The sequence below is a fragment of the Mustela erminea genome, chromosome 3 (assembly GCF_009829155.1).
Source record: "Mustela erminea isolate mMusErm1 chromosome 3, mMusErm1.Pri, whole genome shotgun sequence".
Classification (NCBI taxonomy): Eukaryota; Metazoa; Chordata; class Mammalia; order Carnivora; family Mustelidae; genus Mustela; species Mustela erminea.
The window spans coordinates 39,766,465-39,783,351 of NC_045616.1; the positions used below are offsets into that span (position 1 = coordinate 39,766,465).

Genomic DNA, 16,887 nt, shown 5'->3' on the forward strand with positions numbered 1-16,887 from the left:
CAAAATCTATAAAGAACTTTTCAAACTCAACACCCACAGAAACAAATAATCCAATCAAGAAATGGGCAGAGGGGGACGCTTGGGGTGGCTCAGTTGGTTAAGCAGCTGCCTTCAGCTCAGGTCATGATCCCAGCGTCCTGGGATCGAGTCCCACATCGGGCTCCTTGCTTAGCAGGGAGCTTGCTTCTCCCTCTGCCTCTGCCTGCCATTCTGTCTGCCTGTGCTCGCTCTCTCCCCTTCTCTCTCTGATAAATAAATAAAATCTTTAAAAAAAAAAAAGAAATAGGCAGAGGACATGAACAGACATTACAGCAAAGACATCCAAATGGCCAACAGACACATGAAAAAGTGCTCAACATTACTTGGCATCAGGGAAATACAAATCAAAACTACAGTGAGGGGCTGCCTGGGTGGCTCAGTTGGTTGGGCGACTGCCTTTGGCTTGGGTCATGATCCTGGAGTCCCAGGATCGAGTTCCACACTGGGCTCCCTGCTCAGCAGGGAGTCTGCTTCTCTCACTGACCTTTCTTCACTCATGCTTTCTCTCTCTCATTCTGTCAAATAAATAAATAAAATCTTTTAAATAAATAAATAAAAATAAAATAAAAGTAAAAATAAAGAAAAGGATGATTTCTTAAAAACAAAAAAAACAAACAAACTACAGTGAGATACTACCTCACACCAGTCAGAATGGTTAAAATTAACCAGTCAGGCAACTAGGGGTGTTGGTGAGGATACACAGAAAGGGGAACCCTCCTACACTGTTGGTGGGAATGCAAGCTGGTGCAGCCACTCTGGAAAACAGTATGGAGGTTCCTCCAAAAGGTGAAAACAGAGGTACCCTATGACTCAGCAATCACACTACTGGGTATTTACCCTAAAGTTTCAAATGTAGTGGGGCACCTGGGTGGCTCAGTGGGTTAAGCATCTGCCTTCAGCTTGGGTCGTGGTCTCAGGGTCCTGGGATCGAGCCCCATGGTGGGCCCTCAGGGAGCCTGCTTCCTTCTCTCTTTGCCTCCCTCTCTGCCTACTTGTGATCTCTCTGTCAAATAAATAAATAAAATCTTAAAAAAAAAATTCAAATGTAGTGATCCGAAGGGGCACGTGCAACCCAATGTTTATAACAGCAATGTCTACAATAGCCAAACTATGGGAAGAGCCTAGATGTCCATCAATAGATGAAGGATAAAGAAGATGTTATATATATATATAAAACAGACATAATAAAACGAAATCTTGCCATTTGCAATGACATGGATGGAATGAGGGGGTATTATGCTAAGTGCAATAAGTCAATCAGAGAAAGACAATTATCATAAGATCTCTCTGATATAAGGAATTTGAAAGGCAGGGCAGGGGATCGTGGGGAGAAGGGAGGGAAAAACGAAACAAGATGGGACCAGGGAGGGAGACAAACCATAAGAGACGCTCAATCTCAAGGAACAAACTGATGGCTGCTGGAGGGGAGGAAGGTGGAAGGGACGGGGTGGCTGGATGAGGGGTGTGTGCTATGGTGAGTGCTATGTATTGTGTTACATGGATGATTCACAGACCTGTACCTCTGAAGCAAATAATACATTATATGTTAATAAAAAATAACAAATAACTAATTGGTAGTCACTGTAAGATGAGTATTCCCATGAACACCTGAGAATCTGATGAAATTATTCTTTAAAAAGAAAACCATTAGTGGTAACCTACCCTGATGGACTCATTTGCTTATGTAATTTGAGACACAGCCTTCCTCTTAGCTAGATCACCTTTTATTAAATAATTTACCTCCTGATTGATATACAGGCAAAACCCCTCTTTGAATTTGAAAAGAGAACCTTGCTTTACACATGTATGTAAAGTCTGATTGCTGGCTTTTAATTTATATCAGCCATATAACAAAATATCAGCTTCATTTTAATACAATACAACACATTTCTTTCTGTTGAAGACACGGAGTAGTTTTCACTGTATCTGTGGTTTGTGTAATTATTACAAAAGTTGTATACAAAACCCTCCAAGTATGCAAAAATTCCAAAAATACACTCTGACAGCTAATGCTCTGAAACACTTTATTACACAAATTACATTCAGATTCTGAAAATAGTGTTCTAACAGTGTAACCATCTAAAAATAAGACATCCCAAAAACACACCAACTGAAGAAGAAAATTAAAAAATGAATTTAAATAGAGACTTTTTTCTTTCCCTCATTGCAATATAATGTTAGTGATTTTAAAAAAATAGAAGGAGATTTAGCAGCTTTGTCCTCATGTAGCACAAAGTTTCTCTTTACTGCCACAGGCTGAGAATGCTGAACAGGAAAGGCACCAAAGACAGACATCGGCAATGGAAGTGCTATTGGGAAAATACTGTGTTCAAGCAGAGAAAGGGGTTATTTACATCTACAGAAGAGTCTCGAAAATGTAAATGAGCAAACCTTCCATCATTAAATTAGTAGTGTGATGGAAGAAGAGGGCCGTTTCTCTAGTCTATGTTCAGAGAAGGACAATGGCACTGTTAATGAACTTTTAGGAAACTCCTCAACTAGAAACAGAAGCCAACTCAATCAAAACAAAGGAAATAAAATGTGTCCAGTCCCACACAGACTAGTACAGTTTACAGTTAAATACGCAAAACCCTAAACGTGCTAAAGGGAAAGGAATCCGGCGTTCTTAGAAAATCTCGTGACCCTAAATCAAAGGCGGGTTTTCAGTTGGAAGACAGCGAGGGTGCAGGCAGAGGTGCGGAGTACTCCTCTTCGGACTCACTTCCATCATCCTCGTCTTTTTCTTGGTCGCTTCCCTCGGTGCTAAGGCGGTCAAACCCTTTCCGGCTGTAGCCCTTCCGGCTTGCGAAGAAATTTCCAAGGTTTAAGCCTCCACCGCTCTTTCCTGAAGAAAGCACACAACGACATGGAACTGAGGTCAGGTTTGCACAAATGATTCTCCGTCTTCTTGTGGATTTTTTTTTTTAAACATTTTTTTTTTAAAGATTTTATTTATTTGACACAGAGAGAGAGAGGGATCACAAGTTAGGCAGAGAGGCAGGCAGAGGGAGAGGGGGAAGCAGGCTCCCTGCTGAGCAGAGAGCCCGACGCGGGGCTCCATCCCAGGACCCTGAGACCATGACCTGAGCGGAAGGCAGAGGCTTTAACCCACTGAGCCACCCAGGCACCCCTTCTTATAGATTCTTAAATGATAAATTAGAAGTTATAATTCCAAAGGGTAGATATTAGTAAAAAACAAAACAAAACAAAAATGTGACAGAGAGATACTTATCCTATAGGGTCAGGAAGATATTACACCACGCATTTATTAAAATGAAGAAGAAAGGGGCGCCTGGGTGGCTTACTCAGTTGGTTAAGCGTCTGCCTTCAGCTCAGGTCATGATCCCAGGGTTCTGGGATCGAACCCTGTGTCAGCCCTCTGGTCAACAGGGAGTCTGCTTTTCCCTCTTTCTCTCTCTCTCAAATAAATAAATAAAGCCTTTAAAAAATAAAATAAAATAAAATAAATAAAAAAGCTCCCCAGGATTATATATGTGTTTGTGTAGGACCACTTCAGATTCATTTTTCAGGCTCTCTGGAACTGGCATCCCTCAAGGAGCTCTTCATTTCAATGACTATATGAAAAGGTCATCTTCACTATGACAAGCACTGACAGGCCGACAGGAGTGACAGAAAATTGACTGAAGACAAATGAAGCCAGATAAAAGACAGGCGAAGAAAATTAGATGATACAGAAAGGCATAGCAGAAAAAACCCGAAACTGGGGAAATCTGCTGCCAGAGCCACACACTTTGGTTTTCGTTGCTGGTTTGCATTCTGCACTTAACATTGCTGTGCTGCACACGAGGAGTTTAATTTTCCGAGAGAAAATAAGAAATGTCTCCTTGCTCTATAAAGGACATGAGCTTGTTGACTTTAAGCCAAATGTGAAGGATTCCAAAAGGTCACAGGCATACCTCTAAGTCTTCCGAGTACTCTTCCTGAACTTGCCTCAAGTTTGTGTTCAGAATCTGCTAGAAAGAGATGGCACATTTCAAAATGAATCCCAATCGCCCTCCTCAGCCACGGGTTCAACTTTCAAAACAAAATCAGGAATTCATAGACAATTAAAAACAGGGCCTGGCTCTTGTCTGTATGCAATTCTAAGGGAGGAAGAAAGGCAACATATTCTTGTGATAGTGTCTAAGGGCCAGAGCTGGGTTTGACGCCTGCCTGTGTCCTCACAGCCTGTGCAGTCTCAGTAAGTTGCTTCTCTGAGTCTTGGTTTTCTCCTCAGAGAAAACAGGGATTAATGATGATCCCTACCTATCTGCCAGGTTTAGACGGGATTCTCCATGTGAAGTGCTTAGAACCGTGCCTGGTACACATACAGGACGTGCTCAATAAATACTAGTCACTTTTTCTTAGGACAAGATTAAATTACCAAGAATTTACAATAATTTGGAAGCTCTGATTATTATAACTTAGGAGTGTTTGTCTTTGGCTTTAGTCTTTCCATTAAGAACACAACATGTCCTGCTTGAGAAAGCTTTGGATCCATGTAGATCGTTTCTCTTTTTTATAAAAGACTTAACTGAAGGCAAGGACCTGAATATTTTCAAGTAAAAAGTTGAAATGGCACTGCCCGTCTCCATGAAGGATGGACTTTCCTTCTTTATTGGGAGGGTTGGGGTGGACCAGGACTCCCAGCCGTCTTCATTTTCATTCTCTATCTCTGCACTTTCCATCCTGGCTTCCCTGAAGGGCTGCCCCCTTCAGGGTTGTGGTCATGGAAGTGAGGCTCGGGGTTCTCCTGTGAAGTCCCTAGCCAGGAGTAGAGGCAGCATCGTGAAAAAAGCTAGCAAGCAGATGACAGTGGAAACGTCATGAAGAGTGAGTGTGGAGAGAAACAGGTAAGAAGGGAAGACTCTTGCTAAGACTGTTAGGAAGCCAAAAAAATAAGACTGTAAGTTCGATGAGGAGGCAGGGCAGTCCTTAGCTGGCTTTGTATCCCCTGTGCCTAGTACAGTGTCTGTTGTGGAGCTGACATGCAAAGTACGGGCTGAATAAATATGGAAGGTCTTTGAGGAGGGCTCCTAAAAATTCTCACGGGTAGGACAAGCTCTCTCCGGAACAAATGCTGCAAGAGGGTGAGAGGCTGACCTACTTTTAGAATTAAATGTATTACATGGAACCATATAAAACTGCAATTTTTCTAAATAAAACATGATTGAGGAATGGTAATTTCCTACGGTGTGACCTGGGTCTCTGCCTTCCCAACACCCTCCTGCGAACTCAGTGTTCTGTAGGAGTGCCACGTCCCGTGTGCTTAACAGCAAACAGGAGAGGCCAAGCCTTCCCGACTCCCTAGTCACTCCTTCTAGTGTGGGTGGATGGCCAACATTCCTGCTACTTGCCCCTGGGCCCTGTGTGTTCCTGATCCTCTGTGTACTTATCACTGCACTTACCACCGTCTATTGTTACCTTTCTATATCACCTCGTTTATTATGTGTCATCTCTTCTGGGAGCTCCATTTATGGATTCAGTCATTTTTCCAATGACTGTTTATCAAAGCCCGAGAGCCAGGAACTGTTACTTGTGCTGAGGATACATGGGTACACAAGCAAACATGGGAGACTCTTGCTTTCAGAAGCTTCCATCTAACTCCGTGAAGACAATGGCTGTGTTTGTCTTTGCCCCCTGCTCACCGCAGTACCATACCCATAACAGGGGCTCAAAAGTTCTTTTTTGAAGAGTTAACTGTATTTTTTTTCCAGAGCTTTATCGATTGCAGATGAAAAGCAAACCAGTCCTAGAAAAATTTGCTTTCACCACTTATTAAATAGATTCCTCTGTTTTTTTGTTTCTGTGTCCTTTTCTGTGTCAGGGCTTTGCCATGGGCACTGAATCCCTGCCACCGTTGCCTTGGCCTGAAATAGAATCAGATGCTCTTTCTTGATCAAATGCTGCCTCCCACCCTGGCCCATGGATTCCTTCCTAGACGCAGCTGTAGACTCTTGCCTTAGGACCTGAGGATCCAGCCAAGAGACGGCTCCTGAGAGGTGAGAATCTTGGGTTGGATTATTTCTTTGTTTATCTGAATGTCTCGAAAGGAATTCAGCTCCTGGGTCCTATATAATGATGATGAGTTCATAAAATACTGACTCTAGTACTGGACCCTGCCTTGTTTGGTAAAGGAAGGCTGATGGCCTGATTTGTGCCTATTTAAAAACTACCAAATGGTGTATTATAGAAATAGCTGGTTTCTGGAGAAAGTTGAGGTTCAAGACAGGTATCCTCCATGACTTCTTAGGACTTTTGTCCTTTATTATCAATGACTGTTCCTTGTAGTCATTGGTGGTATTAACTGAGCACTTACAATGGGACAGAGACTGTGATAAATGCTTTCTGTTTATCATTTCATTTAATCCTCACACAATCTCCAGAGTTTTTTTATTCCCACTTTGTAGGTGAGGAAACTATGGCTTGGGAAGATTAAGTAACTTGCCCAAGGTCATGCAGCTAGGAGCTAAAGCCAGGGCTAGGAGGGGAAAAGACAACTCCCAAATGCCTGACCCAGGTATTTTGAGAAGTGGGCCTGTTTCTAAAACCAAGGATCTCCTCCTTCCTGACCCTAATTTATACTGACTACTTATCTGCACAGTTTTGTATGGGGACATTAACTGGGCTTACGCCAACTGCTAAAAGGCAGTATTAAAGGTTACATTTTAATCTAACTATCCAAATTTCTGAGGCTTCAGATACCTTCCTACAATGATACTAACTGCAGACAATATATGGAACATACATAGTAACACCAAAAAAGGCAGAGAGCACTTAAAAAAAAAAACAAAAACAAAACACTGAAAAAAAATCAAGACAAGACTTTGAGGATAATTAGGCCAAACACTCTTTCAAAGGTAGGTTCTAAGTTCAAGGGGCTCATTTTACTTGCCTCCAAAGGCCTTTGATTTTTTCCACCGAATATATAAGGCAATGGCCAGCAGGACAACCACCGGAATAACCAGAAGGGTTGTAATGAGAACAATGGGCACTCCCAAGCCCGGCTCTTTGGTCAGTTTCTGTTTCTCTTGCATCTTCAGCAACTCTGTGGAGGCGGGTTTGTTCTCCATTTTGGTTTCAACAACTGCCTCGGATTCTTCGGGGAAAGAAGAGTTCACAATATTCAACTGACTCAAAGACTCCAAAACCCTCGCGCCCACCCCTACCCAGGCAAATCAACAACTGCTCATAAAGAACTTGTTGAGGTCAATGCATATGGGGGTTCACATTTCAGTATCTGAATCTACCAAGCTACCAGGCCACAATTAGCTGTTGTAATTAGTACTTTCCACTCAGTGGTTTTGCACCTCTAAATTGGTTTTCTTTGAGTCTGCCCTTTGTTTCCTCTTGAGCGAGAATTCCATAAAAGAGGTATCTTCCTTTTGCATTTTTTTTTCAAGGTTGAAATTAACAGGCAGCAATGGCGCAGGGCAAAGAACTGGTGTGCGTACTGGAGTTACATAAATCTGAACTGAAATCCCAGTTCGCCTACAGAACTAGCTGTGTAACTTTGGGCAAGTTACTTAAATGGTCTGGGCCTTCTCAACCTCATCTGTAGAACTGTGACGATACAAAAACACCTCCTTCGTAAAACTGTTGAGTGTAAATGCTTATCTTAGAGAAGGTGCTTAAGAAATCTCTTTCCTTGACTCTTAAGTTTTTGAATCTTGTTAATGTTCAATGAATTACTGATACATCACATGCATAGTTGCACACATTAACTCTAGGATTACAAACTGGAAAAATAACCTTTTCAGTTTCTTTTATACGGTTTCCAGCAAGTCACGAGGGCACAAAGATGTATGGTACATCCTATTGTTGTTGATGAAAATAGTTTATAGAACAATTCTCTGATATTGACCAGCATTGGGCAGATATTGGGCCTAAAGTGCTTTTTGGGAACTGATACAATGACACCATATAAGCTGCTTCAGGGATTTTAATAACTACTGACTTGAAAATGAGGTTGAGCCTTGCGATGTTCTTGCCCTCCCAAAGCACATACGTGTACTCGTACAAAAACCATAGTGTGCCAAGGCCAACAGTTACAACCACATGTGTGCCCAAAGGCTCACAAGATTTCTGGAAGTTCAGTTTTTCGGTGTGCCCTTCTGCCCTACGATACAGAGTGTATCACATGGCCTCAGGGAACTTCTGACCAAGTGGCAGGAATAGGTGGTTTAACACTCTCAGAGCATCTTGGGTTAATGTTTATCATTAGAAATGTCCACTTCCTGGACATTTCTCCAAGGAAGCATTTCTCAAACTACTCAAGACACTATAAACACAATTTGTGATGCACACATACGGCAGGTCCCAGTTTTTACTTCCATGTTGTTCCGTCATGGTCTCAGTGATATCTCCTGAGCACTTGCATGGTTTCAGGCAATATTCTCATTTAATCATTACACCAAGCCTATAAGTAGGCACTGTTAGTATCACCATTTTACAGTGGCTTCATAGCCCTCATTTCCTTCCCCACACCATGGTGAAGGGCAAACCATTATTTCTCTTCTGTGTCCACTGGAGTGGCTTTTGAAACTTCAGCAGGAGAGAAGGAAAGGGATTGGTTTATAGGTTTAGATGGCTTACATTTAACCTGTCTAGAGCTGTTTCCAAGAGGAATGTTAAGTTTGATTCTCACTCTGCCTGCCCACGAACTGTTGTGTCTTTTTCTTCATTACTGTGGAAGAGACATACAAATTGTTCTGTTTTATTTAAGCTCCTTCTATACTTCTGTAGGAAAGTAACAATAAATAGAGGATAGGATTAAAAAATAGAACAAAGGTGTAGCTTGGTAGTAAAAAACTCATTGTCTTGAAAGGATTTGTTTCTATAGGAAGGTGACTATCACTAGAAGAATTACAGCATTTTTGTCATTCATGGTTTACCTACACCAAAGACAATGGCTGTACCAGAGGATATCTAGTTTCCTTTAGGAGGCAGAGCTAGGACTGGGCTCCAGTAAAAGGAAACAAGAACTAGGAAGCAGGTGGCAGACTAACTAACGGAATTGGTTTAGCATTCACAGAGAGCGTACTGAGAAGGCGGTAAGCGGTAATGAACTTGCTAAGGTACACACTCTGCACTTTAGAAATTCTCGATTCCCACACTCCTGGTTCTCTGAGTGTCATCTACTAAAAATGCTTGAACATTCTCACTTTTGAAACCCACCGAAGTACACTTAGATTTTTCAAAGATACTCTACATTTTAAAGAAACAGGGTAAAAAGTTTAAATTTCCCAGTCTTAAAAAAAAAAAAAAAGCAATATTGTTGTTCTTTCTCAGGAACCTTTATAAGTGGAGTAAAAAGTCTGACAAATAGTTATGATTTACGATTCTAGGAATTTCACTCAAAGCATTAATAATTCAAAATTCTTCCACTTTTTCTCTTATCTGAAATTCTTTAAAAATTCTTTAATTAGGGGCGCCTGGGTGCCTCAGTGGGTTAAAGCCTCTGCCTTCGGCTCGGGTCATGATCCCAGGGTCCTGGGATCAAGCCCGGCATCGGGCTCTCTGCTCAGTGGGGAGCCTGCTTCCTCCTCTCTCTGTGCCTGCCTCTCTGCCTCCTTGTGATTTCTGTATGTCAAATAAATAAATAAATCTTTTAAAAAATTCTTTAATTAAAAATTAAATTCTTTAATTTGGAGCATCCCTGATGAAGGAACAGTGAAGAAGCTCTAACATTGGCTAGAACCTGGGGCTTCTGGAAGTTAGAGAGTTCCTTATATGATGTTTTCTATCATCTAAGATGCCAGCCGTATTCCACTGAAAACAATGTCTTCAAACAAGCTCTTCTGGTATCCTTATAGATACTTGGAAATAAATATAATTTTGAAAAGCGGATGTATAGGAAGTTGGTTGTTTTTTTTTTTTTTTTTTTTTTTCCTTCTTTAAGCACTGCATTTAGACAGGGAAGCTAGGTGTATTCTTGTGTGAGCTCACACATAGAGGCATGGGCCTATTTCTTTCCCCTGGAGAGAGGGGGAGAAGTCCAGAGACCAGTGGGAATTCGAATAACTCAGACAGTAAAGGAGAGACATTCTTAATACACGAACCCGGCAATTACTACCCAGTTCATTACAGACAGAGCTGAAGGCTGAAGATCTTAGATGGCCTACTAGCAAGTAACAGGGAAAGTGCATATGGCACCAATGAGATCACTTTCTCCATCATTCCTTCTTCTCTTCCCTCCCCCCCCCCTTTTTTTTTCCTTTAATGCCGTGTGCTTCCCCTATAATGTGTTGTTCTCTAAGGCCTAAGATACTAACTGCACTAGGGAGTTTCTTTTCGTTTTATTGAGACTGATTCACCATCATCATCTTTTATTTTGGGGAGGGAGGAGGGAAGGCTATGATTTTGGTGGGACATTGGCATAGCGGTTGGCCCCTAGCAACTTCATTTGAAAATCCTTTTCCTAAGTTTTTGATCACCACAAGTTCTCTTATCCCTGCACCTCCTTGTGAACACAACACTGGTTCCAAAACACTGTCGTGATTCATGATTCATCAGGTCTGTGACCATTCACAGTGGAGGCAAGTGTCATGAGAGGTTGCTCAAAGTTGGAAATGTATAAGGCTGTTCCATCTGGGATGTTTCTCCCTCTCTTTTGTAAGAAGTGGTTTAAGTTAAGCTTCCAGATTTTGATAAAAGACAAACTTTTGGGGATTTAGCAAGATTTTTATTCCTTTCTGTAACAAGAAAATCATCTTAAAAAAATAAAGACTTAATGAGAGTCATATGGGTTCAAAGAGGACTGGAACAAACCATTTGCATCTGGATATTCCTAGTTATTAAAATGGGACTGTCATAACAAGATACTTCAAGAACATTTACCATTTGAACTCCTGTGTTCTTCCACAAGGCTGGGAGGTTTTCCGACCAAACGCAGTCACCGATGTGCAATGAGTGAGGATAGAGGAAATGGCCTGGGGAGAACCCTGTTCATCCTTCATTATTGGCCAGGCAAAAAGAGGTCAATGTGGTTGAGCTGTTCTCAACAAGTCATGCATTATAATCTAAGATTCTTTTTTGTTAGTGGGATTTATTTAAACAGAAATGGTTTGAGGCCACTCTGAAATCCCAGAGATCTCAGAATAAACTTCAACCATCCCCAATCTGTAGCTCTGGGAAGAACTTATGGTAAATGAATTGGTGGTATTCATTTCTCCTGAGTAGCGTAAGAACAGTGGTTAAGAGCACAGGCTTCGGTGCCAAACAAACTGTGATTTAAAGTCTGGTTTTGCCACTTACTATCTCAGTAGTAATTCTGATCTTCAATTTCCTTATACATAAAATGGGGATAATAACAATTATCATACGGTTGGTGTAAGGAGTTAATTTAGTAATTCTTGTATAGCTCATTTTTTGTGTTCCGTAAGTGATAGCGCTTACTAATAATAATATCTTGATTCAAGAACAAACAACTCACCAATAATTCTATACGTAACAATTATAGAAAAATAGAGGATTGGGTACTCTTTGCTATGGGTGTGGTATGAATGTCACTTAATAGAGTCACCTGGGAATCTCTGCAAATGCCAAACAATACTATTGTTTGTATTATCTTACCCCTCTCAACCTTAAGCAGGCTATATTCTCTTATCTGCCTACATAAAATCCCTAAACTCCCTCTTGGTTCTTGCCTCTCTGCATCTCTTTCCACCTGCTTTCACGAGAAAGGAAAACAAGTAAGCCTAGGGTTAGGTCTGAATATGTAGGTGGATCATTTGTAAAGCAACTAATAATGGAATCACTTTGCTACTTAAACATTAGGAGCGCTTTTAGTGAGTTCTTAATTTCACATGACCAGGTCAAAACCCTGCAGATAGGAGAACATGTACAAATATAAACTGGTCCTTGGAAAGGGAGAAAACAGTTCTACCGGGAAGCCAGTGATTGCTTACCAGTGGCTAAATTCCATTTCCTGTTCCTGACAGTATATACTAAAGTTATACTTATTTGTATATATCCACAGGTATGTACACACACACATACACACACACACACACACACTCCTTATAGGTTATAAGTCTCTTGAAGTCAGGCCCAGCTTCATTTCCCTTAAGCCCATTATAGTGCCCTGTACTTAGATGGCCCTCAGTAAATGTTGGGGGAAAATGATACTTAGATTGGAGCTTAGGGAGCAGCTCATCTTTTCAGGCCCCTTTCTCAGTAGCTCACTCATTTAGACTAGAGCCCATTAGGGAAGGCCTTTTCCAGTATACTGGATGGTATTTTTCCACTTGCCTGAGGTTAACGTACTTCTTAAAGTGACTGACTTCCTTTTTTTCTCCCTGAATGTCTCTGGTCCACTTGTTACAGAATCACTTTCTATCATCTGAAATCAGTGAATCTGAGCTCATTATCAACACTCCATTTATCAGAGGAAACAGTGGCAACATGCAGGTTTAAAGGCTCAGTACACAGTAGAAGTTATGGAAGATTTACCAGATTATATTATATTTTTAGTCTGGTCATTTTTTAAGTGCAGTGAGAGTCATAGAAGAATTCAGCACAAATAGCTTGGGTTTCGGAGTCATAACAGACCAACCTTTGGTTTCCTGGACCTCAATGCCAGCCTTTTTAACTGATCGATGTTCCATTTCTGTAACAGCACAGCAGAGGAAAAAGAAAATCAGAATGTCCAAAAAAAAAACCCTAGAAAACTTATTTTTGACATTAATTTTGCTCAGTGGAAAATATTTCCTTAATTCATCAAAGGCATTATCATATTACAAAAGAGTTTAAGACAAACCACTGATTAAGTGCCAGGCCCATGAATCCTGGATAAAATCTCCTAGCAAAAACTGAACGATTTCTAAACTCTTCATATTTAAAGTGAGGTTGTCCTTGTGGAGTTCATGATAATGTATTATTTCTGAAATATCAAGTGGTTCTGTTTTCATGTGGACATCTAGGCTGCTTACTAATTCTGCCATGTTTGATCACCAGTCTTCTAGCTCCCATAAATAGACTTGACTAGTTAAATACCAGAATGCAAATACAGGAGACATTCGTGTAGCCTCTGATGGCAGTCTTACTGTTCTAGAAGTACTATTTCTCAGATTTATTATTCAGGTGTATTTTGGATTACACAGAGGGTTCTTCTCTTTCAAAGCTGAATGCTACACTGCAGCACTTCTCAGCGTGGGAAGCCTTTCCAAAATATACACATTTTATCCCTCCTCTTCTTTCTATAGATCTTGTGTAGGGTCTGGCCATGTGTGTTATGAAAGTCTTCCCCATTGGACTTGGATATGCATCTTGTTGAGTACAGAGCACGAGGGTGGTCTCAAGAGCCTTAGATCAGAATCTTAGTGAGTTTAAGTATCATCTTGCTACTTGTGAAATGAAGGTGCGGGATAGATTTCTGAGGTCTTTTCTAGCTTGAAAGTTAGTCATTTTTTTAATTCTTAAAAGCCTGGGCTCAGTCTTGGAATTGGGAATTGTCCATCCCTCTCTTTGCTTTCCTGTCTGCCTACACCCTCTGGTTCCTCTTTGAGGAGGTAGTTGGGGGAAGGCTGCACTTGCATGGGGAACGGGAAGCTATTGCTGGAGTGGAATAGGCCACGCATACTTCTGTGCACTTGACCTTAACTGGGTCCTTATTACATAATGGCAAAAGCCACTCAAAGGACAATTGTGAAGATCGCAGTTACCAAATTTACTTGGACTCTAAGATCTGTGTGATATCTGATTAAAGTTTTTGGGCTCCTGATTTTACTTTTCTTTGTTATAACTTACATTTTTTTCTTTGCTGTAACTTTTACTTTCCCTTGTTATAATTAGTATTTATCATCATCAATTCCAAATGTCCTTATTATTTCTCTATCTAAAATTGCCTGCTGCTGCTCCTGACACCTCAGATTTACCATTCCTTTCCTTAACTCCATCTTCTCCTATGGTTCGACTCTGCCATATTTTAAAAGCATCTCTGGACTTTGGGTTTTGTGGCCCATTAAGCATTTATTAATACATCTAGAAAGCGTATGTTTTTAGTACAATATCAGAGGCTAGGTTAGAATACTTTTGCAAGAATTAAAAATAATGTCCAAATTGCAATTAGAAAATCCCCAAACTAGCCGGCTTGGTCCCAAGAGAGACGCTCTTCTGTCCCCAGACATACTTCTGAGTTACATGAAATAACAGTTTGGTATTTTGAACAAGCTGCTGTCTAAAGGGAAAACGCAGAGTGCTTCCTGCTTGGGGTAATCTGTGTCTGACACCGAGGTTGGCCCTCCTCGATGCTCAGCAGCTACTCAGAGCTGAAGAGCCACACGGGAAGTGATACCAGCATGGAAGCCAATCAGCCCTTCTGCTTTGCCAAAGCCATCATCTCCCTCTGGAACAAAGTTGGAATTAACGCTGGCTTTCAACATAACAGACATTACTCCAGGCATCAAGAATTTCCTGTGGAGTATCTGTGGAAACAAGGGGATAACTGCCAGGTGGGGGCGGGGGGAAGCTGTTTCTCTCTACTTTTTAAAAATTAATTTAATCCCTGAAATGAAACCGAACAGGTCTTTTAACAACTGCCAATTATAGTTTGATTTCCCACTCCTATCAGAAAAAAGAGAAGGAAACGCAAATATTTTTTTCCACATGCTCAGAGGCAATAAAGCTGAGGGAAGGGGCGCCTGGGTGGCTCAGTGGGTTAAGCCTCTGACTTCGGCTCAGGTTATGAGGATCAGGGTCCTGGGATCGAGCCCCACATCTGGCTCTCTGCTCAGCAGGACGCCTGCTTCTCTTCCTCTCTCTCTCTCTGCCTGCCTCTCTGCATACTTGCGATCTGTCAAATAAATAAAATCGTTGGGAAAAAAAAAAAAAGCTGAGGGAAGATACGGACAGGAATACTGTCAACACCATACTTTCAGTCAAGGTGAACTTCCAGACGGTGTTGGTGTGAGCGTCTCCAACGTACACGGTCCCGTCTCCGGACGCAGCAATATCGTGAGGCATGTCAAAGTGCTGCCGAGAGAAGAAGCACATACGAGGGGGGTGAGCCTCTCCTTGAATTCTTTGGGAAAAGGTGGGAAAACAAAGCAAAGCACACATAAAACAATAAGCCTGTTAAACAAATCAAACAAACTATAATTCCATCCAGACCCCTTTAGGCCAGGAAGAGACATTCACTCACTCACTGAGCATCGACTCCATGACGTATAATTCTATCCACTGGAAAATGCGGAGGGACCCTCAGCACTGACTTTCAAGTCTTTTAAAAGTGAACATTTATGAAATTACAGTTTTCCAGTTTTGTTTACTCGGTGTTCCATTAGCTACCTATTTATTTGTACTTTTGCCTTCATGTTTCTTTTTTCTTTTAAACACTATCACATTTGCCTGTTTTAATCTACACAAGTAAAAAAAAAATGATGGAGCCTTAATTTTTGTTATTATTCCCATCAAGCTATCATACGCTTCCTGAAAAACTACTTATACATTTCTGATGAGAAGAGTCACTTCAAAGATTCGGGCATTCAGACTACTTCTGAAGTGCATACCAGAGACATGTAGCAGTGTAGGGATTCTTTTCTCTGACACCAGGGCTTGCAGTGTTTTCAGTCAGCAAGAGGAAACAAATTGAGTGTTACCACCAAGTACATCTTGGGCTTTTTCTTTTCTTTTCTTTTCTTTTGTACCTATTTTAGATATTCAGTGTTTCAATAGGTCTTTCTTCATGACATTCTTCCATTTCAAATCACCACCATCTCAGTCATTAGGACATAAGAGGGGAGAACTTTGTGTGACTTTCAAAAGGCCACCAAAGTAGTTCTTGGAAGAGCAGCCTTAAAATGTGCTGCTGCCATTTCTGTCTGGCATGTGAAGCTTTCAAAGGTGCCAGGTGGCCACCCATTGGCAGGACATGGATGATTTTTTTTCACTGTTGAGGCTCACAGGCCTGTCTGAGTTCTCAAAAATATGACCAGTGTGTATGAACAGGAGGCACATCCAGACTCTAGTCTTGTGAGGCAGCACCTGTCCACTCTGGTGTGCTGACTACAAAGGGCACTCATGAAGCAAACTACTGTTCTTAGCTCCCTGTAGGTGAGGCAGAATACTCACTGTGGAGATACTATTCTTTGAAAGTCATCAACAGTTTGTCACATTGAAAAGAACAATGAGGGGCATCTGGGTGGCTCAGTGGGTTGGGCCTCTGCCTTCGCATTGGGTCATGATCTCAGGGACCTGGGATTGAGTCCTGTATCAGGGTCCCTGCTCAACTGGGGTCCTGCTTCCCCCTCTCTCTCTGCCTGCCTCTGCCTACTTGTGATCTCTCTCTCTCTGTGTCAAATAAATAAATAAAATCTTAAAAAAAAAAAAGAAAAGAAAAGAAAAGAAAAGAAAAATGAGACAGCCATGCCAAGGAGGCTCATTCCTTCATACTACCAAATGAGCTGTGACAAATGTGCATGAGAACAGAAAACCAGAAATCAAAATGTTGCCTTGTTGATCTCACAAGCCAGTCATTAAATGTTCATCTTCATTTTGGGTTCAGCTAAAAGGTGGCAACAGGCTTGCAAATTACAGGAAGTTCCTCTTCTGTACCAAAATATGTTCTTAGAAACCAATTTGCAAAACATATGCTTGTAAAGTGCTTCATATTTCTTAATAGGAAAAATAATATAATAGAACAAGGTGGGGGAGAAATGTGTGAATTATTCGTTGGCCAAAGATTTTGCTTTAAATAAATCACAATATGTCATCAATGCAAGGCTACAATAACAATAAACCTCTACCTGTGGCTCTCAGACAGATCCAGGGAGCCCAGGTTCTGTTGGAAATATTCTGTGGCCATTAGGGGGCTCAGGAGGAGGATAGTGGATAGGACTTTGGAACCTC

General features: G+C 41.3%; 1 protein-coding gene across 20 annotated transcripts in view; it reads right to left on the reverse strand.

Moving 5' to 3' along the window:
- Window positions 1-1,747: 1,747 nt before the first annotated feature.
- The window catches only part of PAM (peptidylglycine alpha-amidating monooxygenase), a 154,841-nt gene continuing 139,701 nt past the window's right edge, over window positions 1,748-16,887 (reverse strand). For 4 of the 20 annotated variants that reach the window (XM_032335649.1, XM_032335637.1, XM_032335647.1 and 1 more), the window contains 5 exons: window positions 14,913-15,012; window positions 12,596-12,649; window positions 6,935-7,138; window positions 3,957-4,013; window positions 1,748-2,884 (listed from right to left, as the gene is read on the reverse strand). In XM_032335649.1, coding sequence (XP_032191540.1) covers window positions 2,703-2,884; window positions 3,957-4,013; window positions 6,935-7,138; window positions 12,596-12,649; window positions 14,913-15,012 — 597 coding nt within the window. In that variant the 3' untranslated portion in view covers window positions 1,748-2,702. The remainder of the gene's footprint in view (window positions 2,885-3,956; window positions 4,014-6,934; window positions 7,139-12,595; window positions 12,650-14,912; window positions 15,013-16,887) is intronic. The other 16 variants (XM_032335651.1, XM_032335638.1, XM_032335635.1 and 13 more) reach the window with 6 other exon arrangements.